The sequence below is a fragment of the Hesperophylax consimilis genome, chromosome 10 (assembly GCF_061612785.1).
Source record: "Hesperophylax consimilis isolate HC1 chromosome 10, BYU_Hcon_1.0, whole genome shotgun sequence".
Classification (NCBI taxonomy): Eukaryota; Metazoa; Arthropoda; class Insecta; order Trichoptera; family Limnephilidae; genus Hesperophylax; species Hesperophylax consimilis.
Window position 1 is genome coordinate 9,789,191 of NC_142845.1, and position 27,133 is coordinate 9,816,323.

Consider the following 27,133-nt stretch of genomic DNA (forward strand, 5'->3'; position numbering starts at 1 on the left):
TTTTTTATGATTATGATGCATTAAGAAAAACGTTTCACTAAAAATTAAATCCTTCACCATGTTTTGACGGACGTTCTGAAAATCTTAGAATTAGGAAACTGGAATATTGAAAATATTCTTCTCTAGAATTAATCGCTCAAAAATGTTATGCTTTCATTTTAGCAGTTACTTATTGAAGGTGCAAAAACATATCGAAATAATATAATTGAGGGCCTCGGCAAGGGTAAATACCCAGTGAGGCCAATGAAACCAATTAAATTAATCAATTTAAAAAATGTTTTAATAATTCTGCTTTCTGAATGTCTTTCTCCTTATTAAATTTGGCAGTGTGCCATCCGTCCTTATTTCTCAACAATAGTTTGTCATCTTTTTGCTTTGTTCTTCTGGTAACTCGATCTGGCACTCTTCTTCCTTCCCACGCTGTGGTATCCAGTCGATTATTTTACCGTACCCAAAGATGCCGTATTAAATTATTAAGTAGCCATTTTCGTTAAGGGGATAGTTATTTTACGTTCCGCAATAAACATCAATTTCCTTTATTTTTCAACATCCTTTGTTCCCGTTAAACTATCTGCCAGGGAACTCGCTTACAAAAATCGACAAAAATAATAATATAAAGGAAATAAGTAGGCACTTTTCTTGCATTGAACGAATTCTACGTATGACTGATTTACATTAGTGAGAGGAAATTTATTAGGAAAAGATTATGGTTTACATCGTCACAGAGTGTACTCGTCCCTCCAGGAAAATTATAAATTTAATTACTTTTACATTAGTTATTTTACTAAGTTTAGTATGACGATTCAAAAAGTTCTACTTAGTATATATGAAAACAAATTAAAGACACGATAAAGGCTGTTTTATTATAAATAAGATGATTTTTAATTGTTTATTGTAATTGAAAAGTTTGAACATCGCTGTTCAAATTCGGGAAATTACGATATCAAGCCAATGATGTTTTTCAAAATGTATATTATTTACATGCATAGACATTCACCTTGGAGTTGTTGTTCCAACCCTGATTAATTTATGACAGTGTGGTATTAAACTTTCAGAGGAAAGATGAAACTAAATAGGTTGCAGTATAAATTAATAATTTATCTTTGTAATGAATAAACTTGTGACTGCTATGTTCCTGGCTTTACCACATAACGCTCCGAGTTTGTTACTTATTTAGCGATTACAATTTATAATTTACCCACAGTCTTAATTATTACTACCATTTTCATTATTTTCTGTATGTAGATGATCAGGTAGCTCCAATTATTTTCCGATGTGGATAGTAACATATTTACTAGACCGAATACAAGGATTGCGGAAACGTCTTTACTAGAAAACGTTTGCTATGTGAGAGAATTTCGACTGTCCATAGACCACTCAGTATTGCCAGACTCAATCTCTGTTATCGATTACCATTTTCTAAAACAAGCAATCACCACACTTGTTACGTATTACAGACTTTGACTTCATTAACCATCCCTGGATTTATCCATCAACCTTATGTCTAGATTACTGTGTAATAATAGCCTTCAACATGCGAAAAATTTCTTTCTTAATTCACACCTACAACCTATTGAACAGTTACATGGGGAAAAAAATACCTTTATATTCCTGTTACGTTCGGGCGCCCGCGTGGGAGCAGGCTTTCATTGTTCGGAAATGTAGAACTAATCGGCTATTGGTAACGCCTGTCGAAAGAATGATCGTTTCACTGAATAACCTTGCCTCTGATATCGACATTTTACTCCTGGAAACAATATATATTTTAAATCGTTAGTAATGGGTAGCGTGTATCTTTACTACAAAGCAGAAATACAAGATTGAAGGAGCCATTTTTTACATCTAAACCAATAATTTCTGTCAGTCCCACGTGGTTTAAAAGATATTTTGCTGTTTTTATATTTCCACTGGAAGTTTTTTTTCACTTAATCACACAAATAGGCAAGGTTCAAAATTATTTACATATTCGCAATAATAATCGAAACAGCAATGTTTTTTCTTAACCATTGAGCAGACAATCTGTTTATAAAGTCATTAAGAAACAGTGAGGTCTGGGGTCATGAAATGTGCACTTTTTATATGTCACATAGGAGAATGATGTCAGATCTGGTTGTATAACAAAGAGTCATTAATAAGTTAATTTACAGCCCTGCCATAGTGGCCATTATAAAATTCCATGTACTGAATAGGAACACACGACAAAATGTTAAATACTTCACTAATACATACACAAACAACTATCAAACACACTCATAACCAATAGTATAGTAGTGAATATACAAATTATTAAATAACGTTCGTAATGAAGTTTTTTTATTTGTCTTATATGTAGTAATGTTCTTGTTTCTATACGTTATGTTAGTGTTACGTGTTACTATTATTGTATCATATTTCGTTGTTAATTTAATAAAAAAAATTAAAATATTGAGATGTACTTTGTACCTACTAAATTGCATTACATTCACATACTGTTCTTATTTCTTATGTAATAAGATATTCTCTTATGTACACCGCGTCAAATATAACTTTTATCTAAAAAACCCTTTTAGGCGTATAAGTCTGATTTATAAGGTCAACGCAAACATTTTCGCTGTCACCGTGAGATAATTTTTTTTATACAAAACAAGAAACCACTATTTTTAGTTTTCCAATACTCTCATTCAGTCGAAGCTGTATTACGCTCTAAGTATTTTTAAAGTTAGTGTCTTTACTGAACTAAACGTAATATACGAGTATGTGCAATGATATAGATAATGTAATAATAATAATACATATTTGGGTAACGGTAGGTAGAGACAATGAAAGATGTTGATGTTGTATCACTGCAACTTATTACGTTTAGGTAATTGTGAGTACCTACGTATTACGATGCGATTCATATCACGTAGGCCACATCAGATTTGTTCTCGACGCCATGTGGGTGGAGGCTTCTGATATTTTGGTCAGCTGAAGGTCATCACGGATCTTCCTGATACACCAGTAAAATGCTTAACTCTCCAGGCTGATTCCAAACACCATTGATGGTGGAGATAAACGGTGTTTAATTCAGGAGTGTGTGGTGGCAGCAGTGCTGTCCGTTTACGCCGCAAGTCTCGAAGATTCTAGGCTATTGTTGATGGCTTGCAGTATCGTAGTAACATGTCGCTACAGGATTCCCTCTCCAGCAGCACGGATGAGGGCTGTGGTGGAAAGAAAAGGAGCGTAATAGTCCAGAACAAATTTCTCTGAACGACAACACTTGTACTCTCACAAAACAAGGGAAACCCGGCGGGAGTCATGTTCAAAAATCCAATATCTTTTCACCATCCTTGAAAAGTTCATGTCGTAAGTGTTTGGTGGCTTGTGTCTCGGCACTAAATTGGAAATGTTTTACGATTTGATAAACGTCATCTTGCGGTGTGAAATTTTTCTTTTATGACCAAATTTCTCCCAAGAGTAAATAAGCCTTATTGGAAACGTAATAAAATTATGACCGTTAAATTTTGGCCATCAATATGCCTTGTTTTTGTACTGTTTTATGGACATTTAAAATAAATGCTTCCTTTATTACGTACCAATATAACCAGTGGCGTTCGATAAAAAGTAACGAATTATTTATCCCCGTCTGTTTCCTTTTTTTGTTTCTTCTTGTTTGTTCCAATTGACCTCCCTTTTTAAATTTTTGTACTGTTTCATACGTGAAACTTATAATTTTGATATCAAAATACAAATGTAAAATTGTAGCCATTAATTCTCATCTATGTATTGTAAGTTACTTTTGTCCTACAATGAGTTTTGTAACTCATCGGGATTGCTCTAGCAAAAAAAAAAAAAAATATATATATATATTCATATATATTTTTGCATAACTCATAAGACGTGGAAATGTGACGAGAATTATAACAGTAGGTTTATTATTAATGTATAATAAATACTCATAACTTGTTGGTAATATCTAAAGCTATTATATTATACTTAAAATATCATTTATAGAAAAACCTTTTTATATACCTACCAACCAGATTAGTGAACCACCATGGTGAGAAACCTTAGGCTATAAAAGGAGGTATCGCAACACGGCATAATACTCCGAAAACAAATCACTACGATGATATTATGTTAAAGAGATAACTACATATTTTGTTTATTACAGATTTTTGGCAAAAATGTTCACCCAAGCTTGGGATGATAAATTGGCTGAGGATTTTTCTTAAATCTTTTTTTTCTCGAATATCGATGACAATATTTATACATATATTTCTTTTTCGTGAAAAAATTCTTTTTTAATACTTTCAGCCGCTATTTTTTAATATTATTTGAAGATTCTGCACAACATCATACACCCATAGGAAACAAGTCCGTTGTTCTAACTTTGATAGCAAACCTGTCATAACCAAGATGCAAATTAGTATGGCTGCTTGATCCGTTGATTGTTGCCGACTTCGGTTGTGGTTGGGTTCGGCCATTGGTTCAGTAATTGCTTCAATTAAATTAGCATCTGCTCTCAACTTACTCTGTTTGCCAATAATCGACAGTGAGTTATTATTATCTGCATTGCGAATTGCTGCACTACTCGATGGTTTAATTGAATTTGCTGTGGTAAATATGAAACACTGTTAGCATGAATCTACTTGGACGCTGTGGTGTTTGTGATGAAAATTTAAAATGAAACGGATATCTATTTTTATACAAATTATTTATTTGTAAAATAAGAGTTATCGTAAAATAGAGTTATACAAATTATTAATTTGTAATATAAGAGTTATCGCAAAATAGGAGAATGGGAGGACTCGCGCCTCAATACAATTAATAAACAAACAAACAAACTAATGGATAACTATTTTAAAGAAGAACATGCCACTATTATGGCTTATTATTTTGAAAGTGGATATAAAATGAAGATCATTTTCAAGTCAATTTAAATCCAAGCCATATAATAACGAATAACACATGAAGCGCCTTATGGGCGTGTAACTTAACCAAATATCAGCCCAATTTGGGCCAATACAAAATTATGTTTCATCATGATAACGAAATTCAAATTGCGACATACACTTTTATGTACTTGGATATTGTGACACACACTTTTAAGCAAGTGTAATAATGACGGGCCGTGTGCAAAATGGTCATGAACCAAAAGGTAATTATTTAGTGGCACATTTGTTTCCCTTCAAATTTATGCGGAAAGCCCTTCTAATTTTTTTCTTTATTACATGCTCCGAACGGAGATACATTTTGAAAAAATTAGTCGTAATGATAACAATTTTTTTAAATTTTTTATAACCATTCCAGAAGCGTATCAACTAATACCACTATATGAATCTAGTATCTATAGTAAATTTATAATTTCTAAAATTATTTTTTAACAGAGGCGTAATATTTCATTGTTGTATCGAAACTTAAATATTTTGCCAGTGCAGGCCTTACTATGGGACAAAATATTGATTCAGCATTTATCTGACTCTGAATATAAAAATAAATCGGAAAGTCAACACATCACTAGGTTCGCAAAAAATGAAGACATGCTTGTTCCAAAATATATCAATAATTACGGAGAGCTAACCCTAGAATATTACGTACCCAAAATGTTCAACAAATTTCCAGATAGATTCAGATGTACGTTTAAAACATGGCTCAAAAATATAAATACTTCGTACTAGTCATCACTATCAATCAATAGCTGTTATTTATTAGCATATAGCTACAGTGTTATTTTAGATTATGTGTGCCAATAATATTAATTTGAATATCTTATGAGGAGTAAAAATATTTTGTATATTTTTATTTAGTAATAATATTACGTATCCATATTTTCATTGTAATTGAACATGTACATCCTGTTAACTTTAAAGAACAATAAACATTTAGTTTTTTTTTTTTAATAATAAAATTCACCCAATATTTTTGAGGGTGAGCCCAGGTTCCATACAATTTCGACAAAATCCGTTAAGAAGATAGTTAACTATCACTGTAGGATGAAGGTATTAGTGATTTATAACGCATCCGTTTTTATTACACAACTAGCACAGACCCGTGCAAAAGACTGGAAATTTAAAAAAATAATTATAAATTATACAATACTGAATCGAATCCCGATAAACTACTTTGAAGGAAACTATGCTAACCAATTATTGCAACACCTGTTGTTTTAAAAACGGTGGCTTATTTGAAATTTGAATTTTATTACCTACTGAAAATGATAAGAATTCATTGATGTATTTTATTTAGATGAGACATGAAGCGAAAACATAGGTTTGGCTTTTTTACCTACAACTGTCGTCCAACTCTCCCAACCCTCTAACTGAAACTTCCGGATCCTGTCTACATGCACCGCTTATCGCGTTCTAATAGAGGAACAAGTTTCAACGAGATATTAACACGAAGTAGCTCCTCTAATAAATTGTAGCTCTATCTTAGAATTATAATTATTAAATGTCACAATTTGTATGTCTGTACATCACATCCGAAATAATATTATTTTTAAATGTTTTTTCTCCCACAGGTTTGGAGCGGGTTTTTGCTTCACGGTGGTGTATGCTGCCTTACTAACCAAGACGAACAGGATCTCCCGCATCTTCAACGCCGGCAAGCAGTCCGCCAAGAGACCCAGCCTCATCTCTCCTAGGTCTCAGCTCATTATCTGCTCGGGATTTATCGGGGTTCAGGTAAACACATAAATACCACCCTGGATTTAAGACAATCTTCTCATCTCATCTTATTCTCCAAGTTCTACTCAAGTTTGAGGACCCATCGCTTCCAGGGGGTGCCTGTTGGTGTCTCTATCCTATGCTACTTCAGCGTTCTATGTCCAATTAAAACTCTCCTCTTACTGCCTCTTACAGAGTTAAACTCTTCAGAGTTAACTTGCTAACTGGACATCTTCGCTGTGAAATAATTGCCACTAGTATCTTACGCTGAAGTACACAGGTCCTCTATATGTACGATAAGTCCAATATTGTCCAAGCCACCTCATCTATTTTCTATATCCTTCAGTACTTATAACACATTTGTTCCGTTTGCAATGTTTTCCGTGAATTTCTAACGCACAGCATACATCTCTTATTTTAATTTTGCCAAAAAACAAATACTGTTTTAGAAAAAAGGTTAAATTATCTTTCCGGTGTAGAAATTTAAAAAAAAATTATTATTTCTAAATAATAAAATTTTAATAGCAAACATAAAAAAATTGTCAATAACGTCAACCACATTTTACTCTAATCGTAGAAAAAAAGAGAGAACTCGATATTTCGAAAATACATTCGTTTTGTTGAGGAATTCTTAAGAAAACTCTAACTTAACTTTTATCTCGTTCATTTAATAAAAAATAATGTTTGAAGTTGCCGATTATCATAACAGCCAATATTATTATTACCGATTGTTATGATAGCAACGCGAAATATTAATTATTTATTTTGGCTATTTTTAGGATTTTATATATGGCATCCAGTGTAAATATATGAGGCGAACTGGAAAGAATTATTATTTTTGTTTCAATCGTTAAAAATTACGTTTTCGCGCATTATAGAAAAAAAGATAAAAAATACTTTTATAATATTTTCCAGCGTTTTAGGGTCATATATGACTCTAGAACACTGAAGGGGTTAAGTTAGAGGTTTAATTGTGATGATTTCTTAATCTAAGAAGTTGTTGTTATTATTACCCATTTAATATTAAGAAACCAAATTAATATGATGTTTGGGACCAAATTTGGTCTCCTAATTATTAAAGGGGTATTGTGCTACATTTTAAAGAATTTAAAATGACACTGAGTTAAACATAATAAAAGGAGTGAAGAAAAATTAAAATAAAATTCTTAAAAATTCTGCAGTTAGTTAGTTAAGCATTGTCGCGGTAAGACAGAGATCATAGTTTTGATTCCCCGTTGAGACCGTTATCTTTTTGTTTTTCTGTGTCTTGTTCTGTTTCGTGTTTCATTTAGATTTATTGGTTTTTTTCTTCTTCTCAAATGAAATAATAATAATCTGTTTTCCAGTATGTGGGGAGTTAAGTACATCGTACAATCCCACACGTCCCATATAACGATTCTGCATTGACAGTTCAGCAACTAACTTTTGATTCACGTCACAAAATAGTAAAACTGCCCCCCCGTGACCTTTTATACTTAGATTTATCTCAGATGTTTAATCTTCTCCGTAACATATTGGTGCATGAGCGTTTTATGGAGAACATAAAGAAATATAGTTTTACATATTGATATCATAAAAGATATGTGAATTCAATGAATTCTTAAAAATATGTATCAAATTGAAAATAAATTAAAATAAAAGCTTTGATTGAGTTAAAGGTTTCAAAACCAAGTTGGAATTATGCTTAAATTTATTTTAAAACATAACCAAACCATTCTGTTTTGTTTGATCGTTCCTTCCTATTTGATAATTATTTAAGTACTTTTGTAGTATGAACGGTTTTTTACACTCCGCATATTTAACCAATTTTAAACAGAATATTTTTTATACACCGCTTCCATTTTATTGTAATTGCTCAAGATTAGTCAGATATTTTCTAATATTATCTATTTTTAAAGGTGGTGATAAACGGAGTTTGGATGATAATATCTCCTGCCCACGCCATGCATCATTATCCTACGAGGGAGGACAATCTCCTCGTCTGTGATAGCTACGTAGACGCATCCTACATGATTGCATTCAGCTACCCTATTGTCCTAATAGTTGTATGCACGGTGTACGCGGTTTTGACGAGGAAGATACCGGAGGCGTTTAACGAGAGCAAACATATTGGTAAGTTTTTTAAAAATAATATATTATATAGGAGACCTGAGGTTTATCTTTACATTGGGAGTCTGCTTTACGTTCGGACTTTTTAAGGATATAAAGAAGGAAACTTGTAAAAATGACATAGGAAATTAGATAATAAGACTAGACATATTTTTTCTAATTCTGTTTCTGTTTATATGAAAGCTTGCTAAAAGAGTGGGAAAAAAGTAATGATAGAATTATTTTTTTATTGAAATTATTGAAAACATTGACAAAGAATCTAATAAATATAGATAAAATCTCAAAGGGTTTCTTAATTTTTTCATAACTAGAGAGCTTACGTCACAATGGCGAGAAGCAGACGGTAAAACTAACCGCTCTCGGAAAATAAAATATTAAGACCTTTACGTTGACAAAAATTGCGTTAAAGGAAAATTATCTGCTTTTGTCAGGATAATTTTCCAAGCAGAAATTTCTATCTCGTAAATATTTTACTATGAACGATCAAAACCTGCAGCAGGTTTGAAGTGGGTGGAAAGCTGTGCATTGCGAGGGACAGTTTATAATTATTTCTTATCGAACTGTCTGAATAATTAATTCCGGATAATATCCAAGGATACTTATGCAATACGCCACAGATATAAGCCATAGGATGAAGACTATAAAAAGGAATTACAAGAAGCCATGATGTTTATGAAAATTGCTGTTGAATTGGCATATTTACAAAATTCTCAAACGGTTGAAGAATACTCGTCGTTTCTGGATTTTTTTTATCGGTGCGCTGCAATATCTCGGGAGCCAAATAAGCTCACGATAGAATTTTAATAATAATAATATATCATCTATAGTTCATGCTTTTGCGCAATACGCTGTATAAATATGTATACTTGACCCACGGTTCTGGTTCTAGTACATTGAACTGTAAATACTGCCTATTATATAACACTGAATTTTGAGTTGCAAAAGTGAAATCGTATTGATTGCTTACCTTCTCTAACTGACATCCTTATTTGTTTCTCTATCTCTCCATATCCTTAATATTTATTGTTTATTTAAAGTCGTTTTGGATATTATTACCAGTTTTGGATAGGTATTATCCCAGTACAAAGACTGTTTCAACAAAGAAAACTTAACACTTTTTTCAAACAGCAATATACCAAATATTCTTAGCTCTATAACTACCCTGTAACACCTCACATTGCACAATCACAACACAACACTATCACAGCTCACCAATTTTACAAATCTATTGGAGTGAAATGGTTTCCAATTAAACTTAATATAAGATCAGTAACAAATTATACAAAGTTCAAATGTAAATTGTAACATTATATAATAAATCTCAATATATCTTTGTTTCTTTTTTTCTAGTTCGTATCTTATATTGTTATATTTTTTGCTCTCTTGCTCATTCTGAAAAGCTTCGGAATAGTTTATATCGAAGTGTTGATTGTCCGCATTTCTTCGCCCTTTTAATACAAAGGTATAAAACTATTATTATTGTAAGAAAAAATGTTGTCTCTTGCTGTCGTTAAGATTTTGTTTCAAATCTTACGTTTGCAACAAATTAAACTGATATATTATATTAAATCTTTATTTCATTGATGATAAACCCAGCATCCCCAAACATGACATATATGGACTTGGACCTAATGTATATGTATATATATATATATATATATATATATATATATATATATATATATATATATTTAAAATAATTCGGTCGCACCTAGGAATGACTTAGATAATACTGATACTAGATGATGTGATTTTTCACAAAAAGGCGGTATATAAATTATCCAAATATTATTACTATAAGATGCAACCGAAACTTTTCTTTTTCACATTTTTCGTTTGGGAGTTTTCAATAATATCTTAAAAGATTACAAATTACAATTTGAGGTTATATTCAATAAGTTATTCCACTAAGTATAAACATATTGACGTATTATATTACGAATTTAATCATTTTCATTAAAATATTTTAAAGAATTTAGAAAAGTGTACTCGAGTAGGTATGTACTAAGATCAATATATTTAAAGTGATTTCGAAAATAATTAATAAGATTTAATATAGTCCAATATGTCTACGAAGTTTGTTCTTTGTAAAGAATGTAAAATCCGAAAAAAGTTTTATGATATAAAATTGTATTAACTCGTCTCGTCTTATAAAAAACAACTTAATAATAATCATTTTCAGGTAAAGATAACACCCACAAAAAATATCAATAAATTTTTAAATTACCATTTATGTGGAGTGAAACCATAAATTATTTTTTGTATTTTCACACTGATTGTTTTGTTAGAATTGTCAAAAATACTATTCAAGTAAAATCAAATTTACGATGTTTTTTTTTCCTTTTGTATCATATTTTTTTAAGAACCTCCTTAATATATTACTAGAAAACAATTTGAGCCATGGCGTGTTTTCAAAGTTGACAAAAAAATTCTATGAAAATTAAGATCATGTTATGATACAATTATTTTATATATAACGGTTACGCTGTTAACTATGAATATTATTGTTAATTGTAACATTTTATTAATTAACTGATAATAAAATGTTACAATTATTAAAAAACGGATTACTCAAGTGGTATCGAATATATCTTCATCCCAAAGCAACAATGGGATATCTTGAAAAAAGTGTTAAAAACATCTATCAATTTCCTATCAAATCCTATAACCATCCTTGTTCTTTACAGAATTACTGGCTTTTAACTCCTTATAAGCCCGAAAAAAAATATTTTTATTAATTTTTTTTTATCTTAACATTTTTTGATTAAACAAAATTACGCGTAATCCACCAATGTTAAAAGAGGTTATTTTATACGATTTTAAAAATTATAATCGTGGGAAATTTTTTTGCTCCGAAAGCTAGAACTTTTGTTTATTAGAACTAAACACATTCGTTTAGACATATTAAATAAACGGTAAACAAATGTTTAAACTTATCAAAAGATAACCTGACTCTTCTTAACGCATAACCACCAATATGATTCCATCTACTTGCGTGTCACATTTTCTCCATACACTTTCTTTCACCATTCTATTTTTTTCCATTACAAAATCTTACTATATCCGACCCAAATAACAAAATACTAGTTAGCATACAATGTATGTAAGTTTAATTGTTTTGCTATTTCCTGGAAAACGTTTGAGTTATCGCTAGTGTTGTACACTTTGTAGCCTGTTCTGAACAAGATTTGACGAAACATTAAATTTATCATGTTTGATGTGCAAACAATGGCGTAGTTTATTTCCTAATTATTAAATGAAGCAGGTGTGTTTTCTCCTCGATCATAAAACTGGAATTTGTTGAACAGACATGGGTGAATTTCAAATGTAAAAAAAAGTGGTAATACATGCATACATTAAAGAGAACGATTAAAAATATTTTTCACACTTGTTCTACATAATCCACATTCCAGGTTTTTAGGACTTTATCTAGTACTGTAAGACTTATCGTCTTATCGTCTTAGATTTATTGTTTCTGTTGGTACCTAGCATCTTATTAACTACACCTTTCTTTTTGATCTTCTTTATGAATATTATTGTTGCCTACCAACCCAATTCCTTCCTCTCCTATGCCGACTTAGTATAAAGTTAGTTCAGTTGAAAAAATCGTCCTGTCAACACATAATCGGTGTCTGATTATGGAGCCCCATTTTTCGACCGTGTCGAAACTTGAAAAGCCATCGTGAGCTCGCGCATTTTGGTGAAAATTAGTGTATTGTGTATGAACCAGCGCAAAGGATAGAAAAAAATGGTAAGTCGGGATATCCGAAGTTTCCATTCCTATTGCATTCCGCGGTCCGACGACGGTGCTTTTCCGTCCCCAACAGTCTCCGACTTATCGTCTTATACTTATCGTCTTATACTTATCGTCGTATACTTATCGTCTTATACTTATCGTCTTATACTTATCGTCTTATACTTATCGTCTTATACTTATCGTCTTATACTTATCGTCTTATACTTATCGTCTTATACTTATCGTCTTATACTTATCGTCTTATACTTATCGTCTTATACTTATCGTCTTCTTATCGTCTTAGAATTATCATCTTAGTCATATCGTCTTAGAATTATCATCTTAGTCATATCGTCTTAGACTTATTGTCTTAGAATTATCGTCTTAGTCATATCGTCTTAGACTTATCGTCTTAGACTTATCATCTTAGACGTATCGTCTTAGACTTATCGTCTAAACTTATCGTCTTAGACGTATCGTTTTATTCAATTTTTTTATGTGAAGCTAGAAATATTATGGATTCTAGTTATATAAAAAATCAATATGTTTATTTCAAGAAACGATGGAAATGAGTTCTTGAAGTTAAAATATTTTTATATATTTTGACTACCGTGGAGAGTTTTTTCTTTCACCGAGCATTCAAAATATAGTATATTTTACGTTGAGGCCGACTTTTTGAAGAATTTGTGTATTATATATTTATCTGTAAGCTCACATCATCATCGTGTGTGCCAACAATTTACAAACATAAATATACATATTTGTGAAATATTTGACTTTTTTTTACAAACATATTTTTAATAAAAAACAAATACAGTACCTATAATATTCAATTACTACAGATTGGACGAGGTCGATAACTCATACAGAATTAACGTTAATGATAGTGGCAGACATGTGTATTACCTTAATTCCTTTTTAAAACTACACATTCTTCTTTCAATCGCTCACATATAATTTCCTAATTCACCGCCATTTTAGTTTTCAGAATCGTATTTGGAACTACTACGAATAATGTAATAGAAATTTTGAGGTTATCTCCTAAACTTTTTTTATTATTATGATAGATCAACATTATGTATTTTCAAACATAATTTTGTAATGTGGGACAATAATAACAATAACAATTTTTTTCATTTTTTCTGTCCAAACATGATGTTTAAAATTCACATTTTAAATGTATTTTAGAAATACCCTTTGTAGCAGAATCTTCGCTGTTTGTGAATGTTTATACGAGAATAACAAAGATTTAATAAAAATGGAAACTCCGATGTAATGTAAACTTTACAATATGCGTGCATTCATTCAGAAACCAATTTCAGTCTTTAGCATCTCTTGAAAAGGCGTACAACTTTCCAAAGCCAATGTTTTTCTTTGACCAATAGATTTTCTTGACCTAAAAATTGAAAAATCGAGTAGGGAGAATACTTGATATTGCGAAAATAAACTTCTTCCTTAGGGAAAAACAAAGTTACACTGACATTTTTCTGTAATGGAAACTTGTCGGCCATGGTTCTATGAGACGTATGTATTCAGGATTCTTGGGGTATTTTATGTCTTCAAGAAGATGTTTTTGTGTACACTATTTCTTACATTTCATTCAGTATAAAAAGTGAATGCTAAAACCATCGAGTGATTATTAAATAAGCAAAGTTCTGTAAAAAGAATTCAACATAACAAGAAAAAATAGTAACATGCCTTCATTGCAATCATGGTGTAACTGTTTCAACCACTGATATATAATACACACTAGAAATGCCTTCAATGTACAATAAATTGAACGGAAAGATATATCGCCATTAAATTTGATTAAAATGAAAATTTTGTAATTGACTACTCTCGTACTAAGCTATTTGAATAAACTTATTTCTAATACAATAATATTCAAAATTTGCTTTTACAATAGCTAGTTTTAAAATAGACTTATCCACACAAATCGATTAGGTTTCTATTCACACCTTCAGCCGGTTTAGAATCCGTGACTTGTGTGCCTCTCGTGATCTCCTCCCACTTTCCAATGGATATCTGGGATAAGTGATAAATAACACAATACAAAAGCGGTGCCCGAAATTTCAGGGCAGCTTTATGCAAACCCTAATTTGTATCAATAAAAACAGCTTTCTCCGAAAAGCTTTTCGAGATTCCCACAACGCACACAGTACGTGATGCTTTTATTAATTGATACGATTTTATTCAATAGCAACAAAAATTTTTGGCAAGACGATATTGAAATTGGCAAATTATTAATGCCATCTTTCGGCATGTTTACCTTCCTAGAATAATAATTCGGAACGCAATTTTGAAATCTTCCCTTCAAACCGAAGGACCTCCGTTTTATTCAATCACAGTTCACCTTTTCTGATTTACCTAATTTGGGAATAGCATAGATTCTGCGTTACTTTATATCTGATGTAAATATAAAACATATTCATGGCCGTGCTTTGGGTAAATAATCACATTTGGTTGGGAGGTATAAAATGATTTTTGTTCAACGAATTCTATTTAATTTTAGACGTTTATCAGTTTTTGTCGCAAAAGGGTTCGACAAAATCAGATTTCAGATTGAACGGAAAACCTAAGGACTTTTTGATATTTTCCATAATTCGGGTGTGTCTAAAAGAATCTCTTCAAAATCAAATGATTTAGATAAAAAATGAATAGAGAGTCTGTGTGACAAAATAGAAGTGGGTTTACTTTACGCTAGAACAATGTTTCGGTAGACCTGTATGTACTCATAATAATGTGATGCAGGTACGTAAACCATGGACCTAAAAATCCTGGACAGAACATTTGTGCAATTTTATATGAACAGCATTGCATCTAGGGTGAGGAGAAATTACCTGGTAAATTGGCAGCCATCTTGTAAGACAAAGTTTTGAAATTGTTTATATGCAAAATGGTGCATAATGAACTATTATAATTTCATGTGTATTTTTTAACGGCTTATGATAATAAATTGTGAGACAAGGAATAAGAAATGAATTAAGTAGGTTTTGACATTTTTCATCCATCTCCCCTTTCACCCCGCGGCATTAAATTGTTCTTGAATAGCTCCGTTCGGGGCTTTTTTGATTCATGACGTAAACGTATTTTGTCGGTGGTTTTTTAGTGTTTGGTTTGAAGTGCGCAAAATGTATGTTTTTTAAAGTATAATTATTATTTTTTCCTTTATTTTGAAAACATGGAACATATTGGAAACATGGGAAAACAAGTATATTTTTATCAAAAGCGTATACAAATAACATTATTGAAAACCTATCATTAGATATTATATGTATTTTTTATAAGTTGATTATTTAATAATGTAAAAAATCTGTTGGTTTTCCTAAATAAACAAAATAAATTTGCTACAGAAGTTCTATAAGTGTGTGATACTATTTAAAAACACCCACTCATACCGGAGTCCTACTAAATTTGACGTACCCAGACTACTAAAATACCTATATAGTCTGTGATCATTAAGATTTTTTATTTAGGTTTAAAAGTCTTACATCAAAGGACAATTTCTTTAAAATAAGAAAGCATTCGAGGGTGAGAGTAATGATTTATTGACAAAATCAACCAATCGCATAAATTCTATTCTGTTAGCTACGAGAAGCATCCCCTTGTTCTGCCTTATCACTCAAATTCACTTAGCCAATTTAAAATAGAGCAGAGGGTATGTTTTCTCACTCGACAGTTACCTTCACGTCGTATAGAACCCTAATCCGATGATCGTGATCCTTTTTTGCAGGTTATACGTGGAAAGGACATTACAAAAGTTGTCACGTATTTCGGATAGGGTGATAAATTTAATGGGGATGATATTTCACCGAGGGAAAAGTTCCGAGGGCCGTTTCGACTATGGCCGCAGCAGAAGCATCACAAGTTTATGGAGTGCTGGAAGTCTTCGGAGATATCAAATAAACTGACGAGTTTGATGATCCAGTAAAAAAATATGAATATTTGTTATGACAACTTGACAACTGATTTAAAGGTATTTTCGTCCAAAAGTTGGGGTGGAAATAACTAGTAATAAATATGATTTAAGATTTTCACGGCCAAAATTATTTTTATTTGTTTTTGGGATGTTATGCCATGTTGCGTTAACTACTTCTTTAGCCAACTTTTCGGATAACGTTACAGTGTCCATCATCTGAGCAGATGTGTAGACGATACAGGGCAGATGTGTTATACAGGGCAGATGTGTTATACAGGGCAGATGTGTAGATGTGTACACACATCTGCCCTGATGATGGACTCTGTAACATTTTCCAAAACGTTGGCTAAATAAAGATTTAGCACAACACGGCATAACATACCAAAAACAAATTACAAAAAAACTAGTAATAAAAATCATTTTCAAATAAGATGTTTTCAATTCATGCAAAATCAATAAAAGTTATATTATGTAGCATTATTAAAATCATGCGATTTTAAAATTGGTTGTAAAATAAATCATTCAAAATACAACATTTTAATAATCTAAATATTCCAATTTGGAAGGCGGGTATGGTTACTGCTGCCCTGGAAAACATTCATTTGATAACCAACACCTCTTCCATATGTCACCCCAAATGTATCGTCACGTTGGTCGCAAGGGTTCCCGGGCTTACGGGTGAGGTTTGTCAAGGTTTTGGTTGCGGATCATCGATTCACGGATTGATCACCAGCATCCACCAGCTGCATGGCAAACCGGATCAGAAGAGGCTGGTTTTGACTGTTGTGACGAATCCTTAGATCTATCCAAACAGACTCTCAAACCAACGCATTGCACAGTAGTAGGATGATGGGATTCATAAATCATTCCTGGATACAGTGATTCCTACAAACCTCTCATATCTGTTTTCTTCTCAGAACTATCCTTCCTTTACTTCAAAAGATTTAATGTAAAAACTAAGAGATCCATTTAGTTATTCAATCTGTACTTCTGTATTACAATTTACGACATTAGTATTGTTACATTTACCAATAAGCTCATCTTCTGTTCTTTTTCATCTTTACGTGATTAAAATCAGCAGAAATATATACCACTAACATTTTTTTGTTGTGCTAAAGCCTACAAACTAATGTGTCTTTTACGTCTGTATTATTTATAAGTGAACTTTTCTACCGTTAAATCTTTGGTCAACAAACACTCCCAATTGAATGATTCGATCTTATCCAGAAAACTGACTATAATATTTCTATAAATTAATGAAACAATTTAGTTGGAACTGGTGGAGGTATGTTTTATGCTATTGCGTTAATAAACAAAAAGTTTTAACAGCAAGTTATGCAACATGTATTTTCCCAAACTTTTTTCTCCAACTTAGGTGGATCACGATGTAGAACTTTGCTAAAATATTTGGCTCACCGAGACAAGACTATCATTGTACCAAAAATATGTTTATTCCTTTCAATCATTTTTCTATTAATTTCGACAAAGATTATAGAGAACAGATAAACGAACCGACCTTACTTTTAAAGTCCCCTAAAAAAGTAAGTTATATCATTTGTGAGTGAAAGAGAAAATAATAGTGGCTGTACTTAAAATGTTTTATGATTACGAATAACCGCAGTTCCAGTTTATGATTATTCTCTACCTTTTTATTCTCTTCCTTCAAATATAATTTATAAAATCTGTTCATATCGATTTTTTTTTCTTTTCTAGTTTGAAAAAAAAGAATGAAAGCATTTGTCAAAAAAATATATGTACCTACATTGGCATGACTGGCATTATTTGAATAATGTGACAAATTGTTAGTGATGTGGCTCATTTAATATCATCTTCCCCATGTTTTTAGCCTTCTTATTCACTCGAGTGTGTTATCAATAATGTGTGTTTAGTTCTTTTAAAAACGCCGTACGTAACACTTCTTTGAGTCTAGAGTTATTATTTTCTATTTCTGTATATTGTTTATGGTCAACTTGATAATCAAAGATATATAACAAAACTTTATTTTCAATAGTAAACCGCTATTCCGAAAGTTTTTAATGAAACAATATTTTATAGAATTTGTGTGAATTTGGGTTCGCGAACTGGCAAAACTGAATTCACTAAATTAGGATATTAAATACTTTTATCACAAAAAACTTGTATTGGTTTAAATACACGCGTTCACTGTATACAAGTATCAATAAGGATAATTTTGAATATGGCTTTATTTACTTCAAAAAATGTTTTATAAAGATAATTAAAAATATTAAAAGGACATTTGATGCCGTAAAAGACACGTGGTAGAGAATTCACACTTTGATTAGATAAATATTGAATAAAAACTACTTAAAATGATTTAAAAATACCTTAAATAGTTCGTTCAAATACAAATGCACTGATGTGTAAATATGTCATGAACATGGAATAAAATAAACACTTGCATCATTTTGACAGCACCGCAATCGAAAAAAAAATCTGTACAGAAAGAATTATGTAGAACAGTTTACTTCAGAATTTCATGGTGATCTTAAGCTTAATACATCTTTTGATAAAATAGAATTTATATCAGGTTTGTACAAATGATAATTGTAGTATACGGTAATTTAAAAAAAATATCAATTAAATGTTTAACAAGAGGTAAAGAAAAATGGCAAATTATGACGTTCGATCACTCATGTCGTTTTGCAAACTTGACATAGTATGCCGAATATCACTCGTGTGGTTATTATACATTCGTTCTTATAGCATTGTTGCTTTTTCAAGTAGGTACCTATATACATTGCAATCTATAATACCGGTATCTTAAAGTTCATTGGTCATTAGGTTTTAATATATCTTTATCTATTCGTTCATGAAGAATTGTTGTCTTTTCAGGTAAGTACATTGCAATCTACAATACCGATCTCTTCAAGTTCATTAGTCATTAGGTATTTGTATGTGTTGTAATATGCTAAAAATACCATGGCTTTCCTTGTCACTAATGCCACCTAAAATGTGGAGGAGTCAACTTGTAATGTCTATGAAAAGTAATGGACATCGATAATTAGTTTCAGTAAAAGAACAGTTCGCTGTGTTTTTTTTGTGCAGTTGATCTATGAAAAAACGTTTTGGCGTCTAACTCTAGCTATGTCATGAGCGTACCCAAACTCACGGGCGCTAAAATTATAGTGAGTGCTGCTTTGGGGCAGAAAACTTCTTAGTGTTCGAAGGAACGCTGGGATGCATCAAGCCAGAGGAAGGTCAAGCACAAATTGCAGCTGCAGAACATGCCAAGAGCTTAGTTGATATTGACAATAGATTCCTCTATTTACGTACATATCAAACAAGTAAAAACATAAAAGAAACTATGGGATAAATTAAAATCGTTGAATGATGATTAAGAATTTACCGGAAGGATAAGTCTGTTGAAAAACCTCATTTCAATTAGACTTCAAAATTGTATCTCCATGAAATTCTATGTTATTCGATTGGTGGAAACTGGTCAAAGATTTGCGGGAACTGGACTCAAAATTTCACGACGAATGCATTGGTTCGGTATAGCTTGCTGGGTCAACGGAAAAAAATACCTTATGAATATGGCCATAGAATATTTGGGATTGTCTATGGCAATGTACGCCATTAAATCTAAATAATTAGATATGGAATCTATCTAACCTCCCCAAATCCTGGAATAAATTATTATTATTATAATGATTATCAAAATGCTCTAAAATTATCGCGTATTCCATTCCGAAAAAAACATGTTGATGTGCGCTATTATTATTGTAGAGAAATAATTAGAAATAAAATTGGTAAAATTAATTATTTGCCATTTGATGATATGCCAGCAGACATGCTTACTAAAATTTAGCTTCAGTGAAACATTATAAGTTTGTAAAAATGGTTAGCATCGTAACTTTAGTATTTTAATGAGTAAAATATCTCTATTTCGAAAGTGGGGGGTATTGAAATAATCTCAAAATACCATGTCCTTACTTGTCGCTAACACACCTATAATGTAGAGGTGTAAACTTGTAGTGTCTATTAAAAGTAATAAAATCTTACAAATTATTTAAAAAATAAAATGAATTGAACCTACTCCGTCCGGTGGTCAGGTGCTCTGGACCACTGAGCTACGTCGGCTTATTCCCAACCCGCCAAATAATTCAATATGTACAAGTACTTCAATCGACAATTACTGCTTATTATATTTTTTCCACATGCAAACAACCAAATTTATGTTTGTAGGAATGGCTTAGTTAGTGCTGAATTTCCCACTAGATAGCGGCTAGATATCTCATATCTACATTTATTGGTGAAAAATTTTGACTCTTAATGATAAAATAATGTTTATAAGACAAGGTTTTTATGCATAGCACAAATAATTAGATCTTATATTATTATAGAGAATATATTATAGATATTAATTAATGCTTATAATTATTTGTTATCCTTTGTGCTATGCGTAAAAACCTCGTCTTATAAACATTAGTTTTTCATTAGAAAATAATAAAATCAACTTCGGTTTTGTCAGCCTAGCCGAGCAAGCTGTTTCATTCAGAGCCTAATTAAACTCACAATATTAACAATCTGTCTCTATAATTCTTTAGCCTTCTTATTGTCTATTCATCACACAGCATCGTTTTGCCTTTTCAGGTAGGTACCTACATATATTGCTATCTATAATACCGATCTCTTCAAGTTTATAAGTGTTTGGGTTTTTTTTTCTTTCCATTATTCGTAAAATATATTTGAATACAGTTTTTTTAATGCTTTTCGAGTACCACACTAGACACTTATTTGTATTATGACAGTCGAAGTCCGTATTATGGTATTTATATGTTTCTTTATTTTATAATACATTTTTAAACATATTTCGTATTATGTTTTTATGGTAAATGTTTTTAGAGAACCTATTTTACATACCACACATATCTCTTATTATTCTTACATCGTTTTACGATCCGTTGGTGCCCAAACAAATTTTAAATAAATGCCTGAGTGGCTAACGTTAACCTTTATGGGATTTATCTCAGAAACGCTTCGCTGCCTCCATTCGTGGTTGCCGTACTGCGAGATTTCATAAAATACGTTATTTATACTCAGCCTTCTTTTGAGAAAAAAACCCTTTCACTGCTTTAAAATAGAAAAGGTAATAAATAGTATTGTCCTGGAAACGAGATACTGGAGATTAAAAAATGTTGTTTTTTCCATAGTGGATGTGAAAAGATAATTGTATTATTTCAAAGCAAAGTGCAGATATTCTGCATTATATGATAGTGATTTTTCAAATTTTTCAAATAAGGTAGTGTAAGACAACAGATTTTTTTGTATTGCAAAAACAATAAAAGATATTTATAAAATGTGTATAATACATTTATAATATAAATTATATATGAATTTTCGAATGGAATAGTATCACATGGGTATGTTATATTATGATGGATCATTTTAAGAACCGGTGATTTATTTTGCCATGCAAAAGCAGCTTACTTTTGCACAAAGTTAAGACCAAAAATTCACGAAAAGAGAGAGTTAAAAGTTATTAAAAACAATGTTTTTTTCTCTCTTATGAAAAAATTGCCAGCCACCACTGTAATAGAGCCGTGTCGAATTATTCCTTCGTTACGTCTCAGGCCACGTAAAGAGCGGAGTATGGCCGTATATATAGAAGATGGAGGGGACAAACCTAATTACGCACTAGCCCACCCTTCCGGGAAAAGTGAATTACCAACACAACGACGCGACACTCGTAATAAATAATAATGCGGTGAAGTCTACTGCTCGTTGCTATAGATACCCAAAATAACCAAGCAAAAAATGAACTGGATTTCTAGCTTCATTCTGCTGTACCTTATATTTTCAGAAGAGATTGGGAGACGTATATGCTTAGTGAAAAATGCGAAAACGGGATGCTAAGGAAGGAAGGGAAGGTTTCTAAGGAAAGGTGTTGAAGTGTCAATAGAGAATATGGGAGACGTATATACGTAGTGAAAAATACAAAAAAGCGATGCTTAGGGAAGGGAAAGTTTCTAAGGAATGGTGATGAAGTGTCAGTAGAGAATATGGGAGACGTATATACGTAGTGAAAAATACAAAAAAGCGATGCTTAGGGAAGGGAAGGTTTCTAAGGAATGGTGATGAAGTGTCAGTAGAGAATATGGGAGACGTATATACGTAGTGAAAAATACTAAAAAGCGATGCTAAGGGAAGGGAAGGTTTCTAAGGAAAGGTGATGAAGTGTCAGTAGAGAATATGATACAACAGTAGAGAATATGATGCTATGATACGAATGCACGGAGTAAATTGACAATTGATAATTTATTAAGAATCTCATCAAATTATTGGCGATTCCAGTTACAAAAGAGAATGCATGCCTGACTAATAAAGGTGCAGGTTTAGTTATAAAGTTTCAGTACATAACGAATTTATTATCATGATATCGAAACACGTGTACCTACATAAAAATCCGAATATTATTGGATTTCGTCGTGATGAATTAACAAGGCAAATCACCTTGCAATTCGACTAAAAAGATGTAAAAGGGAAAAAAGGATAGTCTGGGTGTCTCTAGGTGTCCATCTGCCTCCTTTCCTTAAAACAAAATTTATCAACGAAATTAACATTTTTTTTCCGATATGCCCTTTTTCTGCTTATGTTTTTCCAGACGACATAATTTATGTTTTTTATGACACGTTTCATCCCTCCTACAACATGGATCGCTTCAAGACTCAAGTTCACTCCTTCTTCTCCTAAAAAGATCCTTCTCGTAGCCTTTTCAAAGATGACAAGATGACCCTGAGAGAAATAATTTTTTTCGGGAGTCTCCTGTGTGGAGTTAATATAAAAAAGTCCTTAAATTTGCACTTTTTCATCGATTCGATGTTGACTCATTCAATGCTTCGTGTAAAACTCACTGCTTAGATCGAAATATCAATAAATGCAAAATTATGTATTTTTCTAGAGTAAACAGATTATTTTTTATTGTTAAATAAATAGTGAATCTCTTTCTACCGTCAGCTCTTTTAAATATCTCGGTTTCTCTTAAGACTATAAACTTTCTTTTCGTGACCACATTAATAATGTTGAAAATAAATCACATCCATATTCATCAATACAATTTCCACTGACTAAGAACATAAATACATTTAAAACTCTTTACTTCTCGTTAATTTTCTTTAATCTTAAATATATTATGCCATTCATTTGGTCGCCTTTGAGTACCTATTATTCATGTTTATCATAATGGATTCATACAACATCGCTTCCTACGTAGAATCGCACAATAGGAAGATTACGAGGTGAAATTGAACACAATTTAAATATTTTTTCTTTACACAAAATTAGGAAAGACTTTGATCTCATTTTCATACTTTAAGTTATTGTTTTACCTTTTTTCAGCTCAACCAGTTCAAATTTTGTTGCCGTAACTCAAAAACATTTTATTCGCGTCCAAGTGCTTTTACATGAAACAAGTAGTTTTAATTGCATTAGTGTATTAAAAATACATTATAACTAGTTTCATTGCCAGCTACATGAATAGGATATACCATTCAATTTATCCTTATTGGAACTATAAAGAGATAAGATATAAGAAAGAAACAAAATCAACGTAATACCTTTTCGTAGGTACAACAAATAAAAAAGTATTAAAATATACAGATAGTATAGGATTAATAGAAAGTATAGGATGTAGAGATCGACGCTTACCTCATCGTTGCATACTATTGGGGTGTCATGTTGCAAGCAGGTAGCCGAATCAGTTCCCAGTAGTGAATGATCGGCGGTCAAAACTCCGTTCAGCGGGTAAGTAGAACGCTGCTGTCGTTGGGGATACCATACGGGAAAAATAAAATTATGGCTACAAAATGCGCGCGTGGTGACTGCCTATAAAATAATCAATTTTAAAATAAAAAAAGACGTAAGATTTAGGTAAGATCCAAAATTAAAATTAAGTTACGGTTAAAAGTGTTTAAATTATTTTTTCTTATATATTTTATTAATGAAAAAAAATTTGGATATGTGATTTCAATTTGTCATATAGAATAAAAGCAAATGTCTAAATTTATTTAGCGTTTGGACTGGGAAATGAATGAAACAGTTCGTCTTCGAAAAATAAACAAAGAACAACTCTTCAAGTTTTGTGTTACGTTATTAGCTTTATTAAGTCAGATTCATCCATTGTGCGATTGATTATCAAAATGCTCGTGGTTCTTCTGCAAGATAAGTCGGTTAAATCCGGTGTTTTCATTAAATTAATTTGTTCAATTTGTATTGATAGTTCCAAATTGAATTGAATGGGATAATTGAAATTATTAATGGATTGATGTTCCTCAATCAATACGCTATTAATTATGGATACCTTCGGGTCTTGAAATTTTTGGTACCAGTCTAAATGATTTGTGAAGGTCTTTACGGAATAATCATGTACTCAAAACCTTGTTCAGACTTTGACTTGAACATTCTCCCTGTTTATATGTTGTCCTAATTTTGTCTTTGCTTTATTAAATTATTAATTATTAATTTTTGTGCAGTTTCCTTTTAAGTATATTTTATTTTTATCACTTTGTGTAGCAAGTGTTTTCGAATTGGATAGCCGTCCAAATATATATAAAATAATATATAAAAAATAAGTATGGAACGCTAGAGGTGGTGATGAAAGATCAGAAAAATACCTAATATCTATATCGCATGTCTTATAGACATAGTTTTTATGTAGTTATAATTCATATAGGGTTCTAACCTAGACTGATTTAGACTAGACCTAATTTATTTGATACCGACCATTTTGAAAGTTTTAATAATCTTATAATGATGAGACCAAAAATAATCCAATTTACATAACATCTAAACGCTGAACTGTAGATGACATGACACCGTCAGTTAAGTTAAATACATGAGTCCGGTCATGTCGAGAGTCACTATAAGATAAGTCAGTGTAAGTCGTCATAATAATATCAACTCATTAAAGGATCTATCCTCATTAACGCGACAAGACCTCCAACATGGCTTTAATTATAGCCTGAACAGGTTCAAGGCTGAACAGTAATAATTAATAAAATTCTGCTAAGATTTATAATGTTAATATCTTTATGAAATGATTTGAGTCTGTAACATCCTATAATTTGTCACGAACTAAAAAAACTGGGCTTCGCAAGTGGCACATTTATTCTAAATTTATCGTTTTCTGTGAAAATTTTGATTCATTTTAACCGAACTAGTGATTAACCAACCCCCACCGTTGAAGCCCAGACTAGTTTAAAGGAATATAAGGGAATATTGATGGGTGGTAGAAAGAAAGCAAAGGAAAAAAAAGGGGGAAAAAGTGGATTCGAATACCTTATCAATATTTTTTCACGCGTTCTCGTAATTATCAGACGAAGAAGCAATCAAGTATTCTCGGTAACAGGAGGAGAGGGGGAGGTGACTTCGAAGAAAAACGTAAGGGTTATTTGAGTCGTTGACTAGCACATAAACCTGTTTGAAAACCAAAAAACTGTTTGAAACATTTTGAATATAAAAAGAATATACTTTTTATGTTAAATATCAAAATAATTATACATTAGCGAAACATATTAATGACTTATTTATTTTAAGCAATTTTTGTGAATGCATCAGAACCGACAGAAATTTCCAGTGCGGATTTTGCAAAACGACGATTCATTTAAGACGGGGGCAGTGATTCAAGCTTGAGAAACTCTTATTAAAACTAATATAATTGCATTAAATGATAATTTATTTAAATTTCGCGTGGATCCCTTCACTTTACTTTTTTACCGTGAAGTGGGTAGGTTGGCACTTCGAAAAGTAAACTCATTCATATTCGGCGTAAATTAAATTGTTCTCATAATCCCCAATGGCGTTTTTGTCGAACACGATACGGAGTACGGAGGACTTGATAAGAGAAAAAGTTAATTACACACTGTACAGTCATACAGTAATTGCCTTTTGCCGAGGCATGATGTTTTGGAGGTTGCGTCTATACTGAAAACATTGATTTTCATTTACTTTGAAGTAAGCAAATTTACACAATTAGACAAAAAAGTCGGGTTTAGCTTGACTAATGATAGTTTTCCAAAATCTTATTATTTACGTATAGTTTACTGTAAAATGAGACTAAATACTCTAGAAAATGAAATCCCTGAGACGTATGTGTGGTAAAACCATTTATGATCGTGTGAAAAATGTGACGATCCGCTAAGAATGCTAGGCTGGTGTAAGCATAATGAGTAAGATTAAGGGACGCTTAGATTTTTTGGGCATGTGGAGCGAATGAGCAAAGAAAGGAGTGTAAGAAAAATATATGACGCAAATGTGAATGGTAGCAGAAGTCAGGGACGCCCGAGGAAGACATGGCACGATCAATGAATCAGAAACTTGAGTCAGGCCATATCAAGAGTCAGAATAATAGAAGAGTATTTACGAGACGATGTATGAATATGAATGAGGCAAGAAGTGTGTGTCAAGACGAGTTGTTTAGCGGTCCATCCTCTCTGCCTATCCCTGCGGAGAGACGGCGTGCTGGTTAGTTTGTTAGAAAAAAATTCGGACTGCTTATTTATTAATAACCTCTTTAAATTATTAGTAATCTGGTTCAAAACAGGATTTCAGGCCATTTCCTGATAAATAGTAAATTCCCAATGTATCGGAACACGTGTTCATGCACCTGCCTCTGTCTTGATTATATGCATTGATAAAATGCGGAAATATTAAGATTTAATAAATATGTAATCCGACATCGTGATAATATGGTCGTATTTTACTAAAAGTTTGTTGGGAAACCTA

The 27,133-nt window shown here is 31.8% G+C and overlaps 1 protein-coding gene across 2 annotated transcripts in view; it reads left to right on the plus strand.

The window, feature by feature from the left end:
• Positions 1 to 27,133, plus strand: part of LOC149420254 (metabotropic glutamate receptor 2-like) — a 710,206-nt gene that overhangs the window by 658,544 nt on the left and 24,529 nt on the right. For both annotated transcript variants that reach the window (XM_089636555.1, XM_089636554.1), the window contains 2 exons: positions 6,482 to 6,644; positions 8,525 to 8,738. In XM_089636555.1, coding sequence (XP_089492681.1) covers positions 6,482 to 6,644; positions 8,525 to 8,738 — 377 coding nt within the window. The remainder of the gene's footprint in view (positions 1 to 6,481; positions 6,645 to 8,524; positions 8,739 to 27,133) is intronic.